General features: G+C 36.4%; 2 protein-coding genes across 2 annotated transcripts in view; one reads left to right on the forward strand and one right to left on the reverse strand.

The window, feature by feature from the left end:
* Positions 1-2,334, reverse strand: part of LOC107675477 (gastrula zinc finger protein XlCGF57.1-like) — a gene marked incomplete at its 3' end in the record, with an annotated part of 6,464 nt that extends 4,130 nt beyond the window's left edge. The window contains exons 1-2 of the mRNA XM_016469836.1: positions 1,920-2,334; positions 1,687-1,838 (exon numbers count right to left, since the gene is read on the reverse strand). Of these exons, the coding sequence (XP_016325322.1) occupies positions 1,687-1,771 (85 nt within the window). The remainder of the gene's footprint in view (positions 1-1,686; positions 1,839-1,919) is intronic.
* A 4,500-nt stretch (positions 2,335-6,834) lies between these two features.
* On the forward strand, positions 6,835-11,774 carry LOC107675482 (gastrula zinc finger protein XlCGF8.2DB-like). The gene is made up of 2 exons (XM_016469842.1): positions 6,835-6,849; positions 10,522-11,774. Exon 2 carries the CDS (start codon positions 10,527-10,529, stop codon positions 11,655-11,657), a length of 1,131 nt encoding a protein of 376 aa, XP_016325328.1. The 5' UTR covers positions 6,835-6,849; positions 10,522-10,526; the 3' UTR covers positions 11,658-11,774.
* The last annotated feature ends 8,275 nt before the right edge of the window (positions 11,775-20,049 follow it).

The following is a 20,049-nucleotide window of genomic DNA, read 5'->3' on the forward strand; positions in this document are numbered from 1 at the left end:
ATCTAATAAGTAACTACCTTTGTCCTAAATTTGCTACTACTTACTGCTTAGTTAATCTTGCTTCTCTATTAGTTAATAGTATTATGCGCCGGTGAGTCTCATGAAAACAAGAGCAAAGGAAGCAAAGTTTCCTTACTTTAGCAAAGGAAAACCAGTCTCCTCTTGGCTTACATCGAAATCCTCCGACATTCTTCTTTACAAATCCTCGTTTTGTACTTCTAATTCTAGACCGTTGTTCTGTTTTGATCTCTCCGCTGCGCTTCCGCGTGCGTCACTTCTGAGCAGCGCACGCTGAACTCTTAACGTCATCCGCCCGGAGCTGCTTCCGTTTACAAAAGTGAACACAAGCTACATTAAAGTGATTATTACATTTTAAATATGGTTATTTTTCTTACAAAAACGCATCGATTCGCTACAGGAGGCCTTTGTTCACCCCCCGGAGCCGTGTGAGACACTTTTTTTTTATATATATATATATGGATGGGTGCTTTTTATTTCACTTCTTTTGGACTGAAGCACTGCAACACCCGCTGACTGCAATGATAGAGCTTGGAATAGCCAGGACAATTTTTTATATAACTTCGACTGGATTCGAAGAAGAAAGTCATACAACACCTAGGATGTATCGGGGGCGAGTAAAACAGCCTAATTTTCATTTTTGGGTGAACTAACCCTTTAAGTCGCTGGGCTATATTTGTAGCAATAGCCAAAAATACATTGTATGGGTCAAAATTATTGATTTTTCTTTTATGTCAAAAATCATTAGGATATTAAGTAAAGATCATGTTCCATGAAGATATTTTGTAAATTTCCTACTGTAAATATTAATTGCTAATTACAACATTGACATAAAAACATAAGGCCTGTAAAATTACTAGAAAATATTTTTTGTTTTTCGTCAGGTGTGTGATGTACTTTTTTTTAATTACATGTCATTATGTTGCTGTGTTGATGCCAGTCACTGCATTGCTGATCATGATTTTGATATCTTTGTAAACTCATGCAGTCCTATTTATTCATATTATTATCACAATACTACAAATCTGTTCATAATCTGTTAGTATGTTTATTCTGACTAAACTTACCCGTTTCTTTTATACTGTTTTTAGATTTTATTCTTACATTTGATTAAGTGTCTTATATTTATATGTGTGTACTGAACCAGGGACAATATAATTTAAAGTAATAAATCAAACATTAATTTGCAAAATATTATAATGTTGATTAATTTTATTAAGTGTCTTATTATATTTATGTGTGTACTATGTGTGCTCCAAAACCAAAGTACATTGCTAGTCTGTGCAAGACAATAAAAACCAATCAAACGTGGTAGTTATAGTGAAGCTAAGGTAACCACGAGTTAAGCATGGTTGTGCTATGCTATATAGCTAAACCAGGGTATTTGTAGCGAAGCTGTAAACAAACACATCATTGCCCTCCGCAAACATCAACCGTTTCTTGTTTTTCTCTAGCATTCGTTGAGGACCTGTGCATCTTTGAGTCTGCATACATCAGTGTTTATTTGTGTTTGTCTATAATTTGTCTTAAATCTCATTTTGTTCAAAAAAATAATAGTGACTAGAATCAAATCGCGAGTTGAGTGAATCGTTACATCCCTATTGATCAGTAATTACAACAGCTAAAGTTTCTGAACTTGTAGTAAATGCTCCGAGAATGAAAACCAACCTGTTTGTTCCTCGGTTTCTTCTTGTTTGACTCTGAACGCTTCTTCAAGCTTCACGTCTTCACTCTCCTCTTTAATAACCGCCATCTTTATATGAGTGTGTCACGTGGTTCTCAGCCGCTTCGGCCGGAGTTTTTCTCTGTGTTCGGACGCTCTGTCAAGTTTAAGATGAGAAAAATGAACAGAAATAACACTAAACAAGTAATGATTTAGTATTTAATCATTTGTGGTTTACATTTAAGAGATGACGCTTTCATGAAAACATGGGTAGCTGGTTTGTTAAAGTTGCCATTATTAAATGTGTTTGTTGTTCTCGTTGCGTTTTGATCCGGAAGACTCGCTGAATCACTGAATCACTCCGCGAAGCAATCGGCTCAACTGACTCGTTTCAAAAAGATCCGTTTTTCTATCGATACTCGCCAGTGATTCTTGTTTGTGATAAACGTTACTCGTGAACAAAGCGCTACTCGAACGAAATAACGTCCATTAATGTTAGTCAGGTATTACAACGTTACATTCTATGATCATTGAGCCATTTTACAGCACTTTAAAACTCACAAAATAGTCCGCGCTGGCTGCATCGACTTAAACACGCTAAACGCTTAAAAACACAAACCTTTCTTCAGCCGAATACACACAGACGCCGGAGCGGCCTTATGACGTCACAGCGCCATTCCAAAGTAAAAGTCCCGAAAAATGAAAAAATTAAATAAAAGAAATCGCAAAAAATTTAAAGACAAAAACCAAAGAAAAAAACACAACCACAGGGTTACCTTTGCGTTTCTAAATTCTTATTAATCCAGTATTTTCAAGAAATATAAACAAAGCTTTGAGTCTATTTCTTTCCATCCCTTGTTCTCTAAGAATATATTCAATTTTATTTTCTTCTTCCATTTCTGCCTGTATTCATGGTATTTATTGCATCTAAACAATTTCCTTGGTTTGACATCTTGTACATAATCCATTACTCTTCCCTAATATTATCTGCAATGTATCATTCAATCCAGTTTGACCTAATCTCGGCGTTCACAAGATAAACCACTGTGTAATAAAGTAGATGGCAGAGGAATTAATACGAGTTGAATTCTTGGTTAGACACATATTTAAATACATGTCCAATGATTTGCTGAAAACAAATCATTGGACATGCATTGTATAAAAGTAAAGCTGCTTTTTACAATAAATAAATATATACACAAGTAAATAAATTACTGTGTGTGTGCAATCTGAATCTATCTTTCCTTTCAAAAAATGGTACAATATTAGGATAATCCGGGTTTTTTTTTTTTTCATAAAAGAAGTGAAAGGTGACTGTGTATTTATGGAAGATATATGCATTGCAAAAAATGTTTTGTTTCACAGTTAATGTTGTATACGTAAAGTCTAAGCAGTAATAGTTGTATTCACTTGCAGTGCATTAGCAACAGTCTTCCCAATGGGAGCTTTTGTAGTTGAAGGTGCTCAGGATGACACGATGTGCTGATGGAAAGGTCCCCGTCATGGACTTGTCTCTGAGATGTTGACACAAGCTCTTTGAGGTGTCCCACTGGAGAGATGAGTTGAGCTTAACTTGGTTGAGCTGAAGTTTAAGTGACTGATCTCAAATCAACTCTCAGGGCCAACAGACTGGACAAATTCAATTCATCCAGCTGTGAAGGTATCATGCATCACGCCACTTAATTATTCCCTAATTGATCCCTCCTCATCTTCCTGCTCAAGTGGTTAAACATTTTTGAACATTTTACACATTCTCATTGGTACTTTTAAAATATTGGTAACACCTGCAGCACATTTCTTACAGTACTTATTAAAATGACCAATTATGTTAGTTAATAAAATATAACTTCATCGTTAGTGAAAGTTAGCTCAGTTCCACAAATTTGTAAATGTTGAAATGAACATTAACAAAGATTAATAAATGCCTTAGAAGTGTTTTCATTATTAGATCATGTAAACTAACTAACATTACTAATGTTCATGTAATAACTCATGTCTATTATATGATGTCTGGACTGAGAATTCTGTATATGTTATTACATTTCAGATCGCTGAACTGTTTGACTGTTTTTTGACGATGTTGTTTTCACTTGCTCCATTTCTTTAATTAGTTGATTATTGTGTACAGATATTACAATATCTGTCAGTTTCTATACATTTTGCTTTAAATGTTTTTTCTATGCATTTTACATTAAGTACAATGAATATGGCTAAATAATCATTAAGTCTGATGTGTTTTATCACCTCCCTGCCATAAACACAAATGTGTAATGCTGCTCTGATCGTAAAGCTACCAAGTAGGTTAAACATAATAAGATCATTAAACCAATTCCAATTTGAACATTTAGTTACAAGTGGTTAACAAAAAGTACGAGGCAATGTGGACCACAATGAAACTGTCCCACATCCAGCAAGACCAGACAGGAGGCTATAATTCATGCCAAAGGTCTCACATCAAGAAGAACTTGAAGAGTGCACTACTTTGTGGACAGATTTTTATGATTATGATTATTGAACATCTGTCTGCCGCATACATCATTGGGGTCTCGTGATACTGAACTGCTCATTAAACTCACTGAACAATTCAAATGACAATGTTATTGAAATAATTGGAAATTTGTAATAAAGTTGGATGTGATACTCAACACCTATCATTTGTTATAAAGCTGTGACTTTTAAAGTAAATCATATAATTGCACACACACAGTAATTTATTTACTTAAGATGTCAAACCAAGGAAATTGTTTAGATGCAATAAATACCATGAATACAGGCAGAAATGGAAGAAGAAAATAAAATTGAATATATTCTTAGAGAACAAGGGATGGAAAGAAATAGACTCAAAGCTTTGTTTATACTTCTTGAAAATACTGGATTAATAAGAATTTAGAAACGCAAAGGTAACCCTGTGGTTGTGTTTTTTTCTTTGGTTTTTGTCTTTAAATATTTTGGGATTTATTTAATTTTATTTGTTCATTTTTCGGGACTTTTACTTTGGAATGGCGCTGTGACGTCATAAGGCCGCTCCGGCGTCTGTGTGTATTCGGCTGAAGAAAGGTTTGTGTTTTTAAGCGTTTAGCGTGTTTAAGTCGATGCAGCCAGCGCGGACTATTTTGTGAGTTTTAAAGTGCTGTAAAATGGCTCAATGATAATAGAATGTAACGTTGTAATACCTGACTAAAATTAATGGACGTTATTTCGTTCGAGTAGCGCTTTGTTCACGAGTAACGTTTATCACAAACAAGAATCACTGGCGAGTATCGATAGAAAAACGGATCTTTTTGAAACGAGTCAGTTGAGCCGATTGCTTCGCGGAGTGATTCAGTGATTCAGCGAGTCTTCCGGATCAAAACGCAACGAGAACAACAAACACATTTAATAATGGCAACTTTAACAAACCAGCAACCCATGTTTTCATGAAAGCGTCATCTCTTAAATGTAAACCACAAATGATTAAATACTAAATGGGACATTCCACCGAATGGGTAACATTTCTGTCCCCAGGACATTAAAAGTATAAAAATGCATGAAAATGAACTCTAAAATACATTTTATTATTAAGCAAAGTGTCTTCACATTTAGCTAACTGCAAAATTTTGAATGTATAATTAAAATCATTAATAAAAACTACCTAGAACACTAAATAAATAGTAGTTGTTGCATGTCCCCACTCCCTGCCTCTATAATTTACCGTGAAATATTATGATTAAAATCCTTCAGAATTTTTTTTTTTGCATTTATGTGTGACTTTGTATTCAATCAATGATTACCTTTTTTTCAAAAGAAAAAAAATCCATAACATTTTTGATAAAATACACATTTAGGTTTACACTCAGTCCTGTTACCCTAACACATTCCCCCCTCTGATCAACTTGGAACATTCCAAAATATATTTTGTCAACAGCAAGTTGCATTATCCAGATCTTCTGAAGGCAACGGGGAGACCAAAGGTAAGTCGTCTATTTTCATTTCAATATATTTGATGATATTTCAACTGTGTCTGAGAGGGTCAATCTCAACATACTGCCCTGTTACCCAAATTATTTTTAGATGTTATTTGTTCATTTTAAAAATACACTTGTTTGATAAATCACTAGAATTTGCTCAGTATCCTCATGCTATTAGCATGTATTTGCTAATTCTATGCTAAAATCTCAGTCCTGTTACTCATATAAGCCATAACAGGACAGAGTAATAGTAACAGGAGTGAGTTGCATTCTCTGGTCCATTGATATAATAGTGTGAATATTAGTTTATGTAATAAAAAGAAAAAGTAAATCATATGTTTTACAGTTACCATTACTTATATTGTAAATGCATCATATGTACCATGTATTTACCATACTTGCAGAGTGCTAATCCACCACAGAGAAGCAGCGCCTTTATCATGAACGACGTGATGCAGACCCAAGAAACAGACACAACAATCAAGTTGTTTTTTGTCAGTGAGGAATCAATTGAGAAAGCAGTTTCAGAGATGCCCAATGATGTGCCACCAGTTCCATCCATTATGAGGATCCACCAGGTAGTGTCCCTAGCCCATGGAGAACTGATATACAGGGATGTCAGCTGCTTGTGCACAACAACACAACATCTGAACTGTGGGTGCTTTAATGCAAAGCATTTCAAGTTCCACATTCAGCAGACAGCTCCCATGGCTCCCACAATGACAGAAGTTCAGTGGCAAAAGCCTTGAAGTTGTTGGCAAATGGTGTGTGCTGAAGTATGATGGTGATCTATGGTGTCATCACACTCCTGTAAAATAAAAAAATGGCTTTGCATTTTTTTTTTTAATTACACCTTGTGTATGTATTTTTAAAAGTAAGAATTTTTAAAAGTTGCAAAAGCAAATGTTACCCATTCGGTGGAATGTCCCAAATCATTACTTATTTAATGTTATTTATTTTTATTTGCCTAGTCGGGTCATGTAAAACCAATTTACTATCAATCTTTGACTCTCTTATCAGTGCAATGATTACTAAACCAGATTAATTTTTCTCATCTTAAACTTGACAGAGCGTCCAAACACAGAGATAAACTCCTTCAGAAGCGGCTGAGAACCACGTGACACACTCATATAAAGATGGCGGTTATTAAAGAGGAGAGTGAAGACGTGAAGCTTGAAGAAGCATTCAGAGTCAAACATGAAGAAACCGAGGAACAAACAGGTTGGTTTTCATTCTCAAAGCTGAACTCACTCATTTACTAAAAGTTCAGAAGCTTTAGCTGTTGTAATTACTGATAAAGGTCAATAGCTGATACAGCTCAGAGGAGGCACAGAAATAACTGATGCATTTTGATCACAATGAAAAGAACCAGTTTTGAGAGCATAATTAAGAGAATGTAAAAGCACTGGTCCAATAGTTCTAGGAACATCTCTGGAGGAAAGACATTTCAGGTTGTGTGTGAAAAACAAGTACAAACATAAGTTCTAATACGAGTCAAAAATCTGCTCGGGGTAATAATGGAACAACAAAAAAGTGATTAAACAAGAAGTTTAAAAAGTAATTTTCAGTATTATTTACAACAGGATCTGCATTTTTAGCGGTTTTGTTTAATAAGACAATACATACAAATGTGTGCTTCAAAACCACACCTTTCCTGGTAAAAATAAATAAATAAAAATAAAATGAATGATGATTTTCAAAATACATAATGCATAAAGCATGTGATTATAAATTGGTGCTTCACTTGCTGCAATTGACAAGTGATTTTGATCAGAATCAAGAGCTTTATTGCTTGCACAGACTAGCAATGTACCTTGGTTTTGGAGCACACATAGTACACACATAAATATAAGACACTTAATAAAATTAATCAACATTATAATATTATTTAGCAAATTAATGTTTGATTTATTATTACTTAAAATTATATTGTCCCTGGTTCAGTACACACATACAAATATAATAAGACACTTAAGAATAAAATCTAAAAACAGTATAAAAGAAACGGATAAGTTTAGTCAGAATAAACATACTAACTGATTATGAACAGATTTGTAGTATTGTGATAATAATATGAATAAATAGGACTGCATGAGTTTACAAAGATATCAAAATCATGATCAGCAATGCAGTGACTGGCATCAACACAGCAACATAATGACATGTAATTAAAAAAAAGTACATCACACCTGACGAAAAACAAAAAAATATTTTCTAGTAATTTTACAGGCCTTATATTTTTGTCAATGTTGTAATTAGCAATGAATTAAACTTTACCTGTGAAGCAGATTTGTAATGTGATAGCATTGATTACAGTTTCTTAAAAAGTCAAGAACTCTTTTTCGAAGCAAAAAGTGTGCAGAAGTTCTCTGCATCTCATGTGCTGCTTCAAGCCTCTCGCATAACAGCAGTCATCGTTCAGATTAATGCACAGCTCAGACTAACTGTACATCATGGATAAGACACTCCATTCAAAATATAAGGTAATTATTCCCTCAAAGAAATCATAAACCCTCGTAAACCTGGCTGTGTCTATATTATTGTATACTACACAACATTATAATATTATTTTGCAAGTTAACGTTTAAATTATTATTACTTTAAATTATATTGTCCCTGGTTCAGTAGTACTCTTGGACAGACTATAAGTATGATTTCTGCTTTAAAAGTTGCACTCTAATCCTGATTACATGAAATAAGCTGCTCCCGAGCAGGTTTAAGCTTACGGACCTGTAGCTATGACGGCAACTCCAGGGTGAGCTTCGAAGAAGCTAACAATCCATCACTATCTTCTCAGTTGTTTAAAAGGCACTTATCAAATTTGATCAAATGTTTAAACACGACTACGGGACCTTTATTAAATGGATTTCATATAAGGCAATACGGGTTAGTTCATGTTGAATCGGCAGGAGACGTAGATATAGGAAATATGTGACCCTGGACCACAAAACCAGTCCATAAGGGTCTTACATCATATGAAAGCTGAATAAATAAGCTTTCCATTGATGTATGGTTTGTTAGGATCGGACAATATTTGGCCGAGATACAACTATTTGAAAATCTGGAATCTGAGGGTGCAAAAAAACGTACCGTATTGGCCCGAATATAAGACGACCCTGATTATAAGACGACCCCCCTTTTTCCAGATGTACCTTTTGGAAAAAGGCTTTTTAAAAACCAAATCTTGTTTTTTCTCAGTAAAACACATTTTGTCTTCAATTATTTTCATATTGCATATTTTTCCTATTTTAATTTTTGTTTTTAAAGTATGGTAAAAACTGTTAAAATGTACCAACAATCGCATTGAAAAAATATACACTTTTTGATATACCATAAAAAAAACAAAAACAAACAGGTAGCCCATCTGAATTAGGACATTTAGGCTATCCATCTAATAGTAGCCTACCAAAATCTTATTAACAGTAGAAAGTCATATACACCTAGGATGTCTCGGGGGTGAGTGAAACATTTTTGGGTGAACTAACCCTTTAAGACTGGTTTTGTGGTCCGGGGAGAGAGAAAGATCAATCACTAAACACAACAATTACATATATAACTAAAACAAACAAACACCGAGATACCTCTACGACACGAGCGAATGCCTTAAGCACACCGAGAATGACTCCCACCTACCTGTAGAGGGGCGACCTTAACCAAATGCCAGCCACAGGATTTCATCCAACGCTAATGTTAGCCTCTCTGAAAATAAGCTAACATTAGCTACAGTCTGCCAGCAACAACCTAGCCAACATTTGGTTGGCGACCAAATATGACGCTGGAAGAAAAAAAAAAGGGGGCGGTGACTGGAGACACGATTCCATCTAGTCAATTATATACACTTTCCGCTGCCCATTGATAGGGCAACTGTTGAACAGACTCACCAACCACATGCAGGCAGGAAGAACTTCATTAGACCTGCCAGAGTTTAATTTTCTAATAAAAGATAATACTTTTTTTACATGATTTGTTACATTTAAATACCTCTTAGCAGATTTTGTCTCCAATATTAAACTACCTGCTAATTGCACTCCCAATTGCATAAAATAGCCTTGTTGTCAAGTTTGGGTGAGTAAGGGCAAAACACACAAGATGTAGTACCTTCAATGCCCTGTAGACTTCTTTTACACTGTAAACTACTTTTGTAGCAGAAATAAACTGCTGCAGAATTAATCAAGTAATTGCATTACTCATCACAAATGTATTGGAGTAAAGAGTACATGTACTTATTCAGAAATGTAGTCAAGTAGAAAGTAAAAAAGTTGCTATTATCATTGATACTCAGTAAAATCTTTTTGGCTGATTTGTAGTTTTACTAATTACATTTATTCAAATACTTTACAACACTGTTATGAATAAGCTTGACCAAAGTGACAGAATCCTGAAAATTGATACTTAGAAGTCATTATATACAAGCAGCCCTGGAAAAAAAATCAGTTTATATTAGGGCTGCACGATTAATCGCATGCGATATTTAATGCGCATCTTATCAGTAAAGCCGGTTCTGTAATCAGCGGTAAATCTCCATCACCTGCGTGCTTTCACATTGAGCAGCATTAACTACACAGAGCCGTTGTTCACTGACGAGTTGCGCTAAACCACGTTCATATTCGCGCTATTTTTTGCGCAGCTCATCAGTGAACAACGGCTCTGTGTAGTTAATGCTGCTCAATGTGAAAGCCCGCAGGTGATGGAGATTTACCGCTGATTACAGAACCGACTTTCTGACAAGATGCGCGTTAAATATCGCATGCGATTTATCGTGCAGCCCTAGTTTATATGTGTGTGTGGGCCTGACTACTCAATTGATCTAACATCACTAGAAGAGAAATCTAGCCATGAGTAGATGCCAAAAGCAGGTCATGTGTTCAATTTATTCATCTTGTTTCACCTTAGGTCTGATGACACTGAAAGAGGAGAGTGAAGTTCTGAACGAAACGGATGAGAAATATAAGCTTGAGAAACATCAGGAGTTCATACCTGAAGAAAAAACGTTTAGTTGCTCACAGGCTGAAAAGACTTGTTCACGAAAAAGCGCTCAAAAGACAAGAAGCTGCGAAAAGAAGCATTTTACCTGTCAACAGTGTGAGAAAAGTTTTAACCTAAAAGGAGACCTTATCAGACACAGGAGAGTTCACACTGGAGAAAAGCTGTTCCCCTGCCAAAGGTGTGATGTAAGTTTTACTCAAAAAGGAAGCCTTAACAGGCACACAAGAATTCACTCCAGAAAGACACTTTACACATGCACTCAGTGTGGAAGGAGTTTTGAACAACATGGAAACCTTAAAGTCCACATGAGAATTCATACAGGAGAGAACACTTTTACCTGTCACCAGTGTGGAAAAAGTTTCAACAGAAAAGGAAACCTTAGACACCACATGAGAGTTCACACCGGAGAAAACCCTTTCACCTGCCAACAGTGTGGAAAGAGTTTCACTCAAAAAGTAAACCTTATCAGACACATGACAACTCATACCGGAGAGAAGCCTTACACCTGCCAACAGTGTGGAAATGGTTTTAATCAAAAAGGACACCTTAAAATCCACATGAGAGTTCACACTGGAGAAAAGCTGTTCCCCTGCCAAAGGTGTGGTGTAAGTTTTGCTCAAAAAGTAAGCCTTAACAGGCACACAAGAATTCACTCCAGAAATAAACTTTCCAGAAAGAAGCCTTACACCTGCCAACAGTGTGGAAGGAGTTTTGAACAACATGGAAACCTTAAAATCCACATGAGAGTTCACACTGGAGAGAAGCCGTTCACCTGCCAGCAGTGTGGAAAGAGTTTCACTCAAAAAGTAAGCCTTAACAGGCACATGAGAACTCACACCGGAGAGAAGCCTTACACATGCCAACAGTGTGGAAACCGTTTCAGTCTATATGGAAACCTTAAAATCCACATGAGAACTCATACTGGAGAAAACCCTTTCACCTGCCAACAGTGTGGAAAGAGTTTCACTCAAAAAGGAAGCCTTATCAGACACATGAGAACTCACACCGGAGAGACAGAGTTTCAATCAGCTTTAAAACTTTAAAGTCCATATGAGAAATCAAAGGCTGCATTTACGCTTGTCATTAACATGCGACTGGTATCTGGATGTTGTCCACATACACATTGAAAAGACAAGTGTAAACGCGCTTCTGATTGGAATGCTATCCGATCAGCGTGTCCTGGTCCAGAGGTAGTCGAGGACGTATTGTGATCGGCTCTCAGTGTAATGTAAACGCAATCCAGCCATCGAGTCTGCATTCGCAGGTCAACGTCACGCAAAACCCCGCCCCCTCTCTCCCGAACTGTCAGAAGAAAGATGGAGGACACCAGGCCGTGGAGCGCTAGTGAGACTCGTACACTTAACACCGTGTCTACACCGGACGTGACCGTTGTTGCGCTGCAACAACGTGAGGCTCTCTACACTGGCCGCGACAAAGCGACTGTTGCAAATCATTTGTTCTTTGTGTCAGTACCTCATAAACAGAATGAGGCAGCCGTTTACTATCGGGATTTGTCGTGTTGCACCACATCCAGTGTAGACAGCATCACTGATTATAGTATTTTGTCACGTCCGGTGTAGACACGGTGTGAGACTCATTTAAATATTGCGCGGGAAAGAGGGATCTGATCGGTTATCCAGATAGAGAAGTCACTTGATGTTGGCAAATGTGAACGCGCCATGTCCTGATTGACTGATGATCTGATCTGCTTGATCAGATCACGGTGATCGCATGTTAATGCCAAGTGTAAACACAGCCAAACTGGACAAATGCCTTCCACCTAAGAGCACTGTAGAAACCGTTTCGCTGTAAAAGGACGCAATAACAGGCACATGAGAATTCACGTTGGAGAGAAAGTGTTTTGATCAACTTGTTATTGTTATCAAACTTTATTTTACATTTGCAATTACTTTTATTCATTTGGCAGACGCTTTTATCCAAAGCAAATTACAGTTGAGGAAAACAACAAGCGATTCATCATAAGATGGCAATAAACATGAGAAGTGCCTGTTATACAAGTTTTCAGTCATCGTTCAAAACCATAAATCTAGGACAGGAAGATATTAAGTAAGGGATAATGTACATCCAGCAGGTTATCGCAGAATAACCCCCGACAGGGTGATCAGGAACCCGAAGTGAATCAGGCCTTGTATCACCCTGAGGGGGGTTATTCTGCGATAACAACCGGCTGGATGAACATTATCCCGCTTATTACACGGCTGCTTACCACATAAGTAAATAATTGGACACGAAATATTGAGTTTAAATATTTGAACGCAAAGCTTCCGTGAAGAAAGCAGTTGCTAACAAGCGGCAAGTTCAAACTAGACGGGCATTTAAGGGATACGGTGCATTCAAACCACTTATTACACAACATTTCACCACCTAAATAATCAAGGCGATAAAATGTTTTAAAATCTTACCAGTTTGTTAGTTATCTTATAATCCATTACAGTGTACAAAACAATCGTCGCAAAATGGTAGCAGCTGGACTTGGTTAATCCGCTTCTGGCTCTCTGGGCTAGAGACTCAGGACTTGGTTAATCTGCTTCTGGCTCGCTGGGATGGAGACTCAGGACTTGGTTAATCCACTTCTGACTCTCTGGGCTAGAGACTCAGGACTTGGTTAATCCGCTTCCGGCTCGCTGGGATGGAGACTCAGGACTTGGTTAATCCACTTCTGACTCTCTGGGCTAGAGACTCAGGACTTGGTTAATCTGCTTCTGGCTCGCTGGGATGGAGACTCAGGACTTGGTTAATCCACTTCTGACTCTCTGGGCTAGAGACTCAGGATTGGTTAATCCGCTTCTGGCCCTCTCTGGGCTAGAGACTCAGGACGAGCTGCATCTGTTGTGTTGCTGAATGAAGACTCTGCATGAAGGGCATCTGTTAATGCTGGGGTGGGCAATTAATTGTCCCAAGAGAGTGACGAGAGAGGACCAGGCCTGGATTTGATGTTGTTGTTTTGTTTCTGTTTGTGCGCGGCAGTTGTCCATGAGGGGCTGTCGTGCTATTTTAAGTTTTGTGTTTATTTTATTATTGAAGATTTGTTTAAATGTTCGCCGGTTCCCGCCTCCTTCCCGATCTACGAACTGTTACAACACTTAACTCAGTTCTGCCCAATATATTATATCTCTTTATAAAAAAACAGTAAGTGAAAGATTACAATGATACAATGAAAATGTGGAGCACACAATTATATCACTATCTAATGAACATTCACAAAAATGTTTGAAAATGTGGATTTTTTGACGTTTCAAAAGCTAGCATTACAACGCAAGTATTTCAAAGACCAGCATCACATTAACTTTATATAAAAAAGCAATAAATGCCTCAATGTTTTTTGTTTGATTGTTTTACCTGGGTTTACTTTTCTTTAGGGATGCACCGATACCACTTTTTCCATTACTCGCCCAATACCGATACTTTTATTTTTGGTACTTGCCGATACAGAGTACCGATACCGATATTTTCATCGCTTTGAACGTTCTCTGTATCCCACCTTCTCACGCGCCACGATTGGTCAATTATGTACAATGCCAGCATGTTATTGGTCAAACTACTTTTCGTTCATTACCTTCAGCAAGTATGAAAACAGGAAAACAAAGCCAAAACCTGGATATTTTAGACAATACATGAATCCAGGTCAGGACGTGTCCAGGAAAAAGAGGACGTATGGTCACCCTAATGCTGTATAGTAGGGAAGTATTTGATTTTGGACACAGCGCAAGACTTGATAGGTCAGATAAAGGAAACATCTAAACTGCATACTTATGGTGTGTGAATAGGGTTGGGAAGCATTACTACTCTATTCTCTGTCAGTGTTTCCCAATCCTAGTCCTCCAGTACCTCCAACTCTTTCTCTGTTTTCTGACTCACCCATTTGAGTTTCTGAGATGTTTGTACTAATAAGCTAACGAGTTAAATCAGGTGGGCTTGATTAGGTTGACATCTAAAATGTACAGTGCAGTGTCTAGGACCAGGGTTGTGAAACACTGCTATATGTGTATTGATCAGTGTTTATATGTTACGACTTTGGTCCTGGAGGGCCACTGTCCGGCCAAGTTGAGCTCCAACCCTGTTTGATTAGGGTTGGAGCTAGTGTTAATTTCGTTAACAAAATCTATGACAAATAATGTTTGTCAACGAAGTTTTTCCCCCTGATGAAAACGAGATGATAATAAGGTCATTAAACAATAACTGAGACTAAATGAACATGCAGTATTGTTGACGAAAAAAGACGAGACTAAAATGTAGTTAAAAGACCAAAAACTTTACCAAAACACTTTTATTCTTGTTGAAAAAAGTGGAGCCAAAACACTTCAGACTGCTGTACAAGACTGTATTATGCGAGCATTCATGTTTGTCGGATCTCAACTGTATTGTTTGCTGATTGTAACGTTACTTGCACAACCTCTGTGTGGCAATAAGTCTCTGTTGCTATTGTTTTAGAAGAGAAACATTAATGCAATTTGGAATTACTATTAGGAATTTCTCTTATAATATTTGAGAGTAGGTTTTGGCTACGCCAGTTTTCATAACGTAGACAGGCCGAGTGTATATCTGAAGTCTTTGGTGTTTATTTAGCCTCCAATTGATATCCTGTGATAAATCTGTACACTAGATGAGGTCAAATAAACCATGCATACGAGTCGATATTCTATTGATTTCTGCTTATTGGTGAAAGAGCAATTTCTAATAAAATAAATAAATACATTTCCCAAATGACAACAATCATTGCAGTTAAAATTGACCAGAATAATATTTTTTATATTTTATTTGTATATATTTATATTTTAACCATTATACAGTAAGACGGGAATGTGACGAAAATGTGTAAGTTTCCACTGACTAAAACTAGACGAAAATGCTCAGATATTTAGGCCTGGTTTCACAGACATGGCTTAGACTAAACCAGGATTAGGCCACAGTTAAATTAGGACATTTAATTTTTTATTAATGTGCCTTAGAAAAAAACATTACTGGTTTCCATCTTGAGACAAAACAAAGGCATTGATATATTTTAAGATCAATCCGTGCAAGTTTCTTTCAGTTGAAACAGCTCAGACTTGCATTTTAATCTTGGACTAGGCTTAAGCCTTGTTTGTAAAACCGGGGTTAGTCGACTAAAACTAAAACAGGACAAGTTGACTATGATAAAAACTAAAAGTTACATTTGACACAGGACTAAGACTTAAATTAAAAATAGCTGACAAAATCAACATTAGTTGGAGCTAAACGCTGCAGGACAGTAGCAATCCAGGACCGAAGTTTCCATGTCTTTGTTGTATGTGAATAAAATCCTAAATTCTGGTCATCAGAAGGCTTGGTTTAAAACACTCAAATCACAATTTATTTTTATCATGACTTTATGCACTTTGGACAGCACTCGTAAAGGGTCATGAAACCCCAGATATGTACAGGCTGCACATCACTGAGAACACTAAAAGCACTCATAAATGTTATCAACGAGTGGAAATCTCTTTGGCTCTTCTTTCCTGATCTTCAGTCAGGCTCAGTGGGGCGATTTTCCATGCTTGTCTGACAAGGTATGGTTTTTCACCAAGTAGCGGACTCCTTCAAATCCTGGGGTCTCACCTATGGTGCACCAAATCACTTAAAGTAATCAATAAAACTGGGAAAGCAATACATCCCCAGAAGAATGTACAAATCAAGCAATCATTTATCAGTATGAGGATAAATAGTTTAAAGGGGTCGTGAACTGCATTTTAAATGGGACTTTTATATCAAAAACTGTCATAAATTAGAAATAAGTGTTTCTAACCTGATGTAATCCCTCTAATTTGTTATTAAATGCTCAAGTTAAAGGGACGCGTCTCCTTAAAGACTGAAGTGTAAATGCCCAGTGCTATGATTTAACATATTTTTATAAAATCTGTATTACATTCTGAACTCTTGAAAACCTTTCCTTTACATTAGGTAATTATTTTTAGTTCACTAATCCGGTTTCCTCTCATCTGTGAGTTCACTGACAAGAAGTTGATGCAGTTTTTGTCATCGTAATCATGAGAAAGTAGAAAACGAGTCCGATTGGCAGCTTGTTTTCAATAAAAGCTGTTTTTGGATTAGCAAAGTTCTGAAACTTATAGTATGTTTTTATCGAACATTTGACATTCAATTTTGAATTCTCATTTAATGACCTCTTTAAATAATTACTGTATTCTTAAGTCATATTTCACTATAATTCTTAGTGATTCTGATGTATATTACAAATGGATTGTATTATCAAATGAACAGTATTGTGCAGAATTTTGAGACTTGTATTTTAAAACTATGCATGACATATATTTCCATTTCCAAACATTTATTTTGCATTTAATTGCAATTAGAGTGAATTTAGTATGCACATGCATTTTGCACAATACAGTACTAAATGCTTTTGTTGTCATTTTTCATCAAATATGTAAGTATATGCAACAATACTCTTTATTTTTAGCTTCACATTATTGTAGTGTCACAATCATTTTAAATAGTAAAGAAATAGTCCACAGAGTTTTCAAGGCAATTGAAATAGCTAAAGTTGGCAGTGGCCTAGTCTGATCTGGTGTTGTACCATTTAAATGTTGTGTGTTCATGAAGATGTCAGTCATTAATCATGACCAATGTTTTAGCTAAGGTTTATATAGGTTAATATCATTTACCGTTTGGCTTTTATCTGAAGATCTTCGTGACAAGCAGCAATTATAATGGACTGAAAACTTTGTGCACTGTTTGGAGTTGTTCATTGTTCAAAGGTTAATTGATTATTTATTTTTTTGTTGATCTATTGATTTTACAGTTGATTTCTCAATGGGTCACAGTTTTTCTTGTTATTTTTTAGATATTTTATATTTAGTTATATTTAAAATATTTTTTATATTTTTAGATGACACGTAAGTATTACTGCCATCTGTAACAACACTGAAGGCTGTTAATTTATGTTGCTCCACTTCAATTTTCTCTCCACACTTTACATAGGATACCGTCTTGTGTGTTACACGCGATGCATTTGCATTTAAATGGCTGTCAGTTTGTCCATGCATGAATTTACTTCTGTGAACAAATCGCTGCCTGTGGTCGTCCTAAGTCTTTCGTTATCCCACATAGAAAGATAAGTAACTGGGCTGTGTCATGGACATCACAGCTCTCGTCCAGAGCCAAGGAAAAAAAAAACAGCAGTTGCCTTCAAATCAAAGGCAGTGTGGTTGTATTGCGTGCACGTAATTACACCTATTTGTCTTTGACTTTGTTCAAATTTAAACTCAACTTTATCTTTATGAGCATCTGTGAACATCTGAGCACTTTGGTCAGAGTGCTAATAATGCGATTAAGGTGTTTACATGCCTGTTCATTGTGATTAAAATAAGTGCACGCCACACAGTTTAATGCAATTATGGTTACTACAAAAATGAGCTTTCATTCATTTGATGAAATATTGTGTTTACATGAGGTAAAGTTTAATCGCAGTATTGCCAAAATCCCATTTTAATTGCATTATGAGGATGCATGTGAACAGTCAATTTTGCCAAATAAGCCTACGTATTTGTTTATTGCATAATGAAGTAAGATAGTTGATAGTTTATTATATGACAGTAAAGGCTCATATTTGGCTTTGTTCTTTTAATTGATGGAAGCTTATGGTGTGGAAGCTCATTCAGTGAAAATACATATTATTCTGTTGCTTCTAACCTGAATGATAATTTTGCATGTTAATAGGGCCAAATCACAGCACAGCCACTGTCTTTATCTTGTGTGTATGGTGATTTTGTCAGACAACGTCTGTCAGTATATTTACCTTTTCTGGGATAACCATACCCTTGATCACTGAATTTTGAGTCTTGTTTATTCCACAACACTAGATATCAATTACTTTAAATGCTTTAGTGTCTCTTTAAATGTCTTGTTTCATGTTGCCCATTTTGCTCCAGTCGCGTTGTGCGATTGAGTTAATGACAGCTTACAGTTCTGTTTTATTTGGTGCTCTCAGCTTTTAGGGCAGGGGTCGCCAACGTGTCGCTCATGAGCTACCAGTAGCTCGTGGACTGACTGGAGATAGTTCACCAAAAAGATATACTTTTCATCCAATCAGAGTGAGCTAATATAAACAGCTGTTTCACCACCTCCAATGCAAATTAATTATCTATTTTGTTTACTGTGAAACGGCTCTATTTATGCTGTTCCTTAAACGCCACCTGCTGTCAGACAGTGGATTTACATTTTCATTCAGCCTGTCTGCTGTTTTTGTTCAAACCAATGTGAAAATTAGTAAATCTTAACTGGTCGATGGAAAAAAGGCTACCTTGTTATACTATTTTGTGTTGAGATTTTTAGAATGCATATTAGCGTATGTAGAACTGTTTATGGAGCAGATCAAATATAATTTATCATTCTGACTCATCCTTTTAATTTAAATTAAAAAAAAAATTTAAGGCTAAAATGTGAGATTTCATTTTATGAAACTTTTTAGGTCAAAACTTTATTTAAACATAGTACATGTCAGTCGATGATAGGGCTGCACGATTAATCGAAATTAAATCGCAATCGCGATTAGGCAAAAGCTGTGATTGTCATCTTGTCAGTGAAGCACGGTTCTGTGATCAGCAGTAAATCTGCATCCGAAGGCCAGAGAAACTCCAAATATACCCCGCAGAAGAAACCCAGGAAATCCATTTGCTAAATAAACAGAAGATTTAACTGCTTTCATTGATTCAACGTGACTAATAAACACACGACTACAACAATATATGGTTTATCTGAGTTCGGCTTATTATAATGTTTATTATAATAATGCAAGGCTAGTAGACATAGCCTTTATCACTGCTTAGAATAAGGCACGCAACATATTTCATAGTATTCTGTGTAAGAAGCCACATCATCTCGCAGAAGGATTTATTTCAAACACTCGACTGACGTTATGAAGTGAGTTTGGAGTAAAAACATGTTATTAAATGTGGTATTTCACGTGCTTTCAGATGGAGCAGCATTTACTTCACAGAGCCGTAGTTCACTGGCAAGCTACGCAAACAGCTTTTAATCGAAATTAAATCGCAATCGCAATTAGGCAAAAGCTGTGATTGTCATCTTGTCAGTGAAGCACGGTTCTGTGATCAGCAGTAAATATGCATCCGAAGGCCAGAGAAACTCCAAATATACCCCGCAGAAGAAACCCAGGAAATCCATTTGCTAAATAAACAGAAGATTTAACTGCTTTCATTGATTCAACGTGACTAATAAACACACGACTACAACAATATATGGTTTATCTGAGTTCGGCTTATTATAATGTTTATTATAATAATGCAAGGCTAGTAGACATAGCCTTTATCACTGCTTAGAATAAGGCACGCAACATATTTCATAGTATTCTGTGTAAGAAGCCACATCATCTCGCAGAAGGATTTATTTCAAACACTCGACTGACGTTATGAAGTGAGT

This window comes from Sinocyclocheilus anshuiensis, unplaced genomic scaffold (assembly GCF_001515605.1).
Source record: "Sinocyclocheilus anshuiensis isolate Anshui unplaced genomic scaffold, SAMN03320099.WGS_v1.1 scaffold2094, whole genome shotgun sequence".
NCBI classification, from domain to species: Eukaryota; Metazoa; Chordata; class Actinopteri; order Cypriniformes; family Cyprinidae; genus Sinocyclocheilus; species Sinocyclocheilus anshuiensis.

Coding starts and splice junctions, on each gene's coding strand:
- LOC107675482 (XM_016469842.1), top strand. CDS start 10,527: ATGACACTGAAAGAGGAGAGTGAAGTTCTGAACGAAACGGATGAGAAA.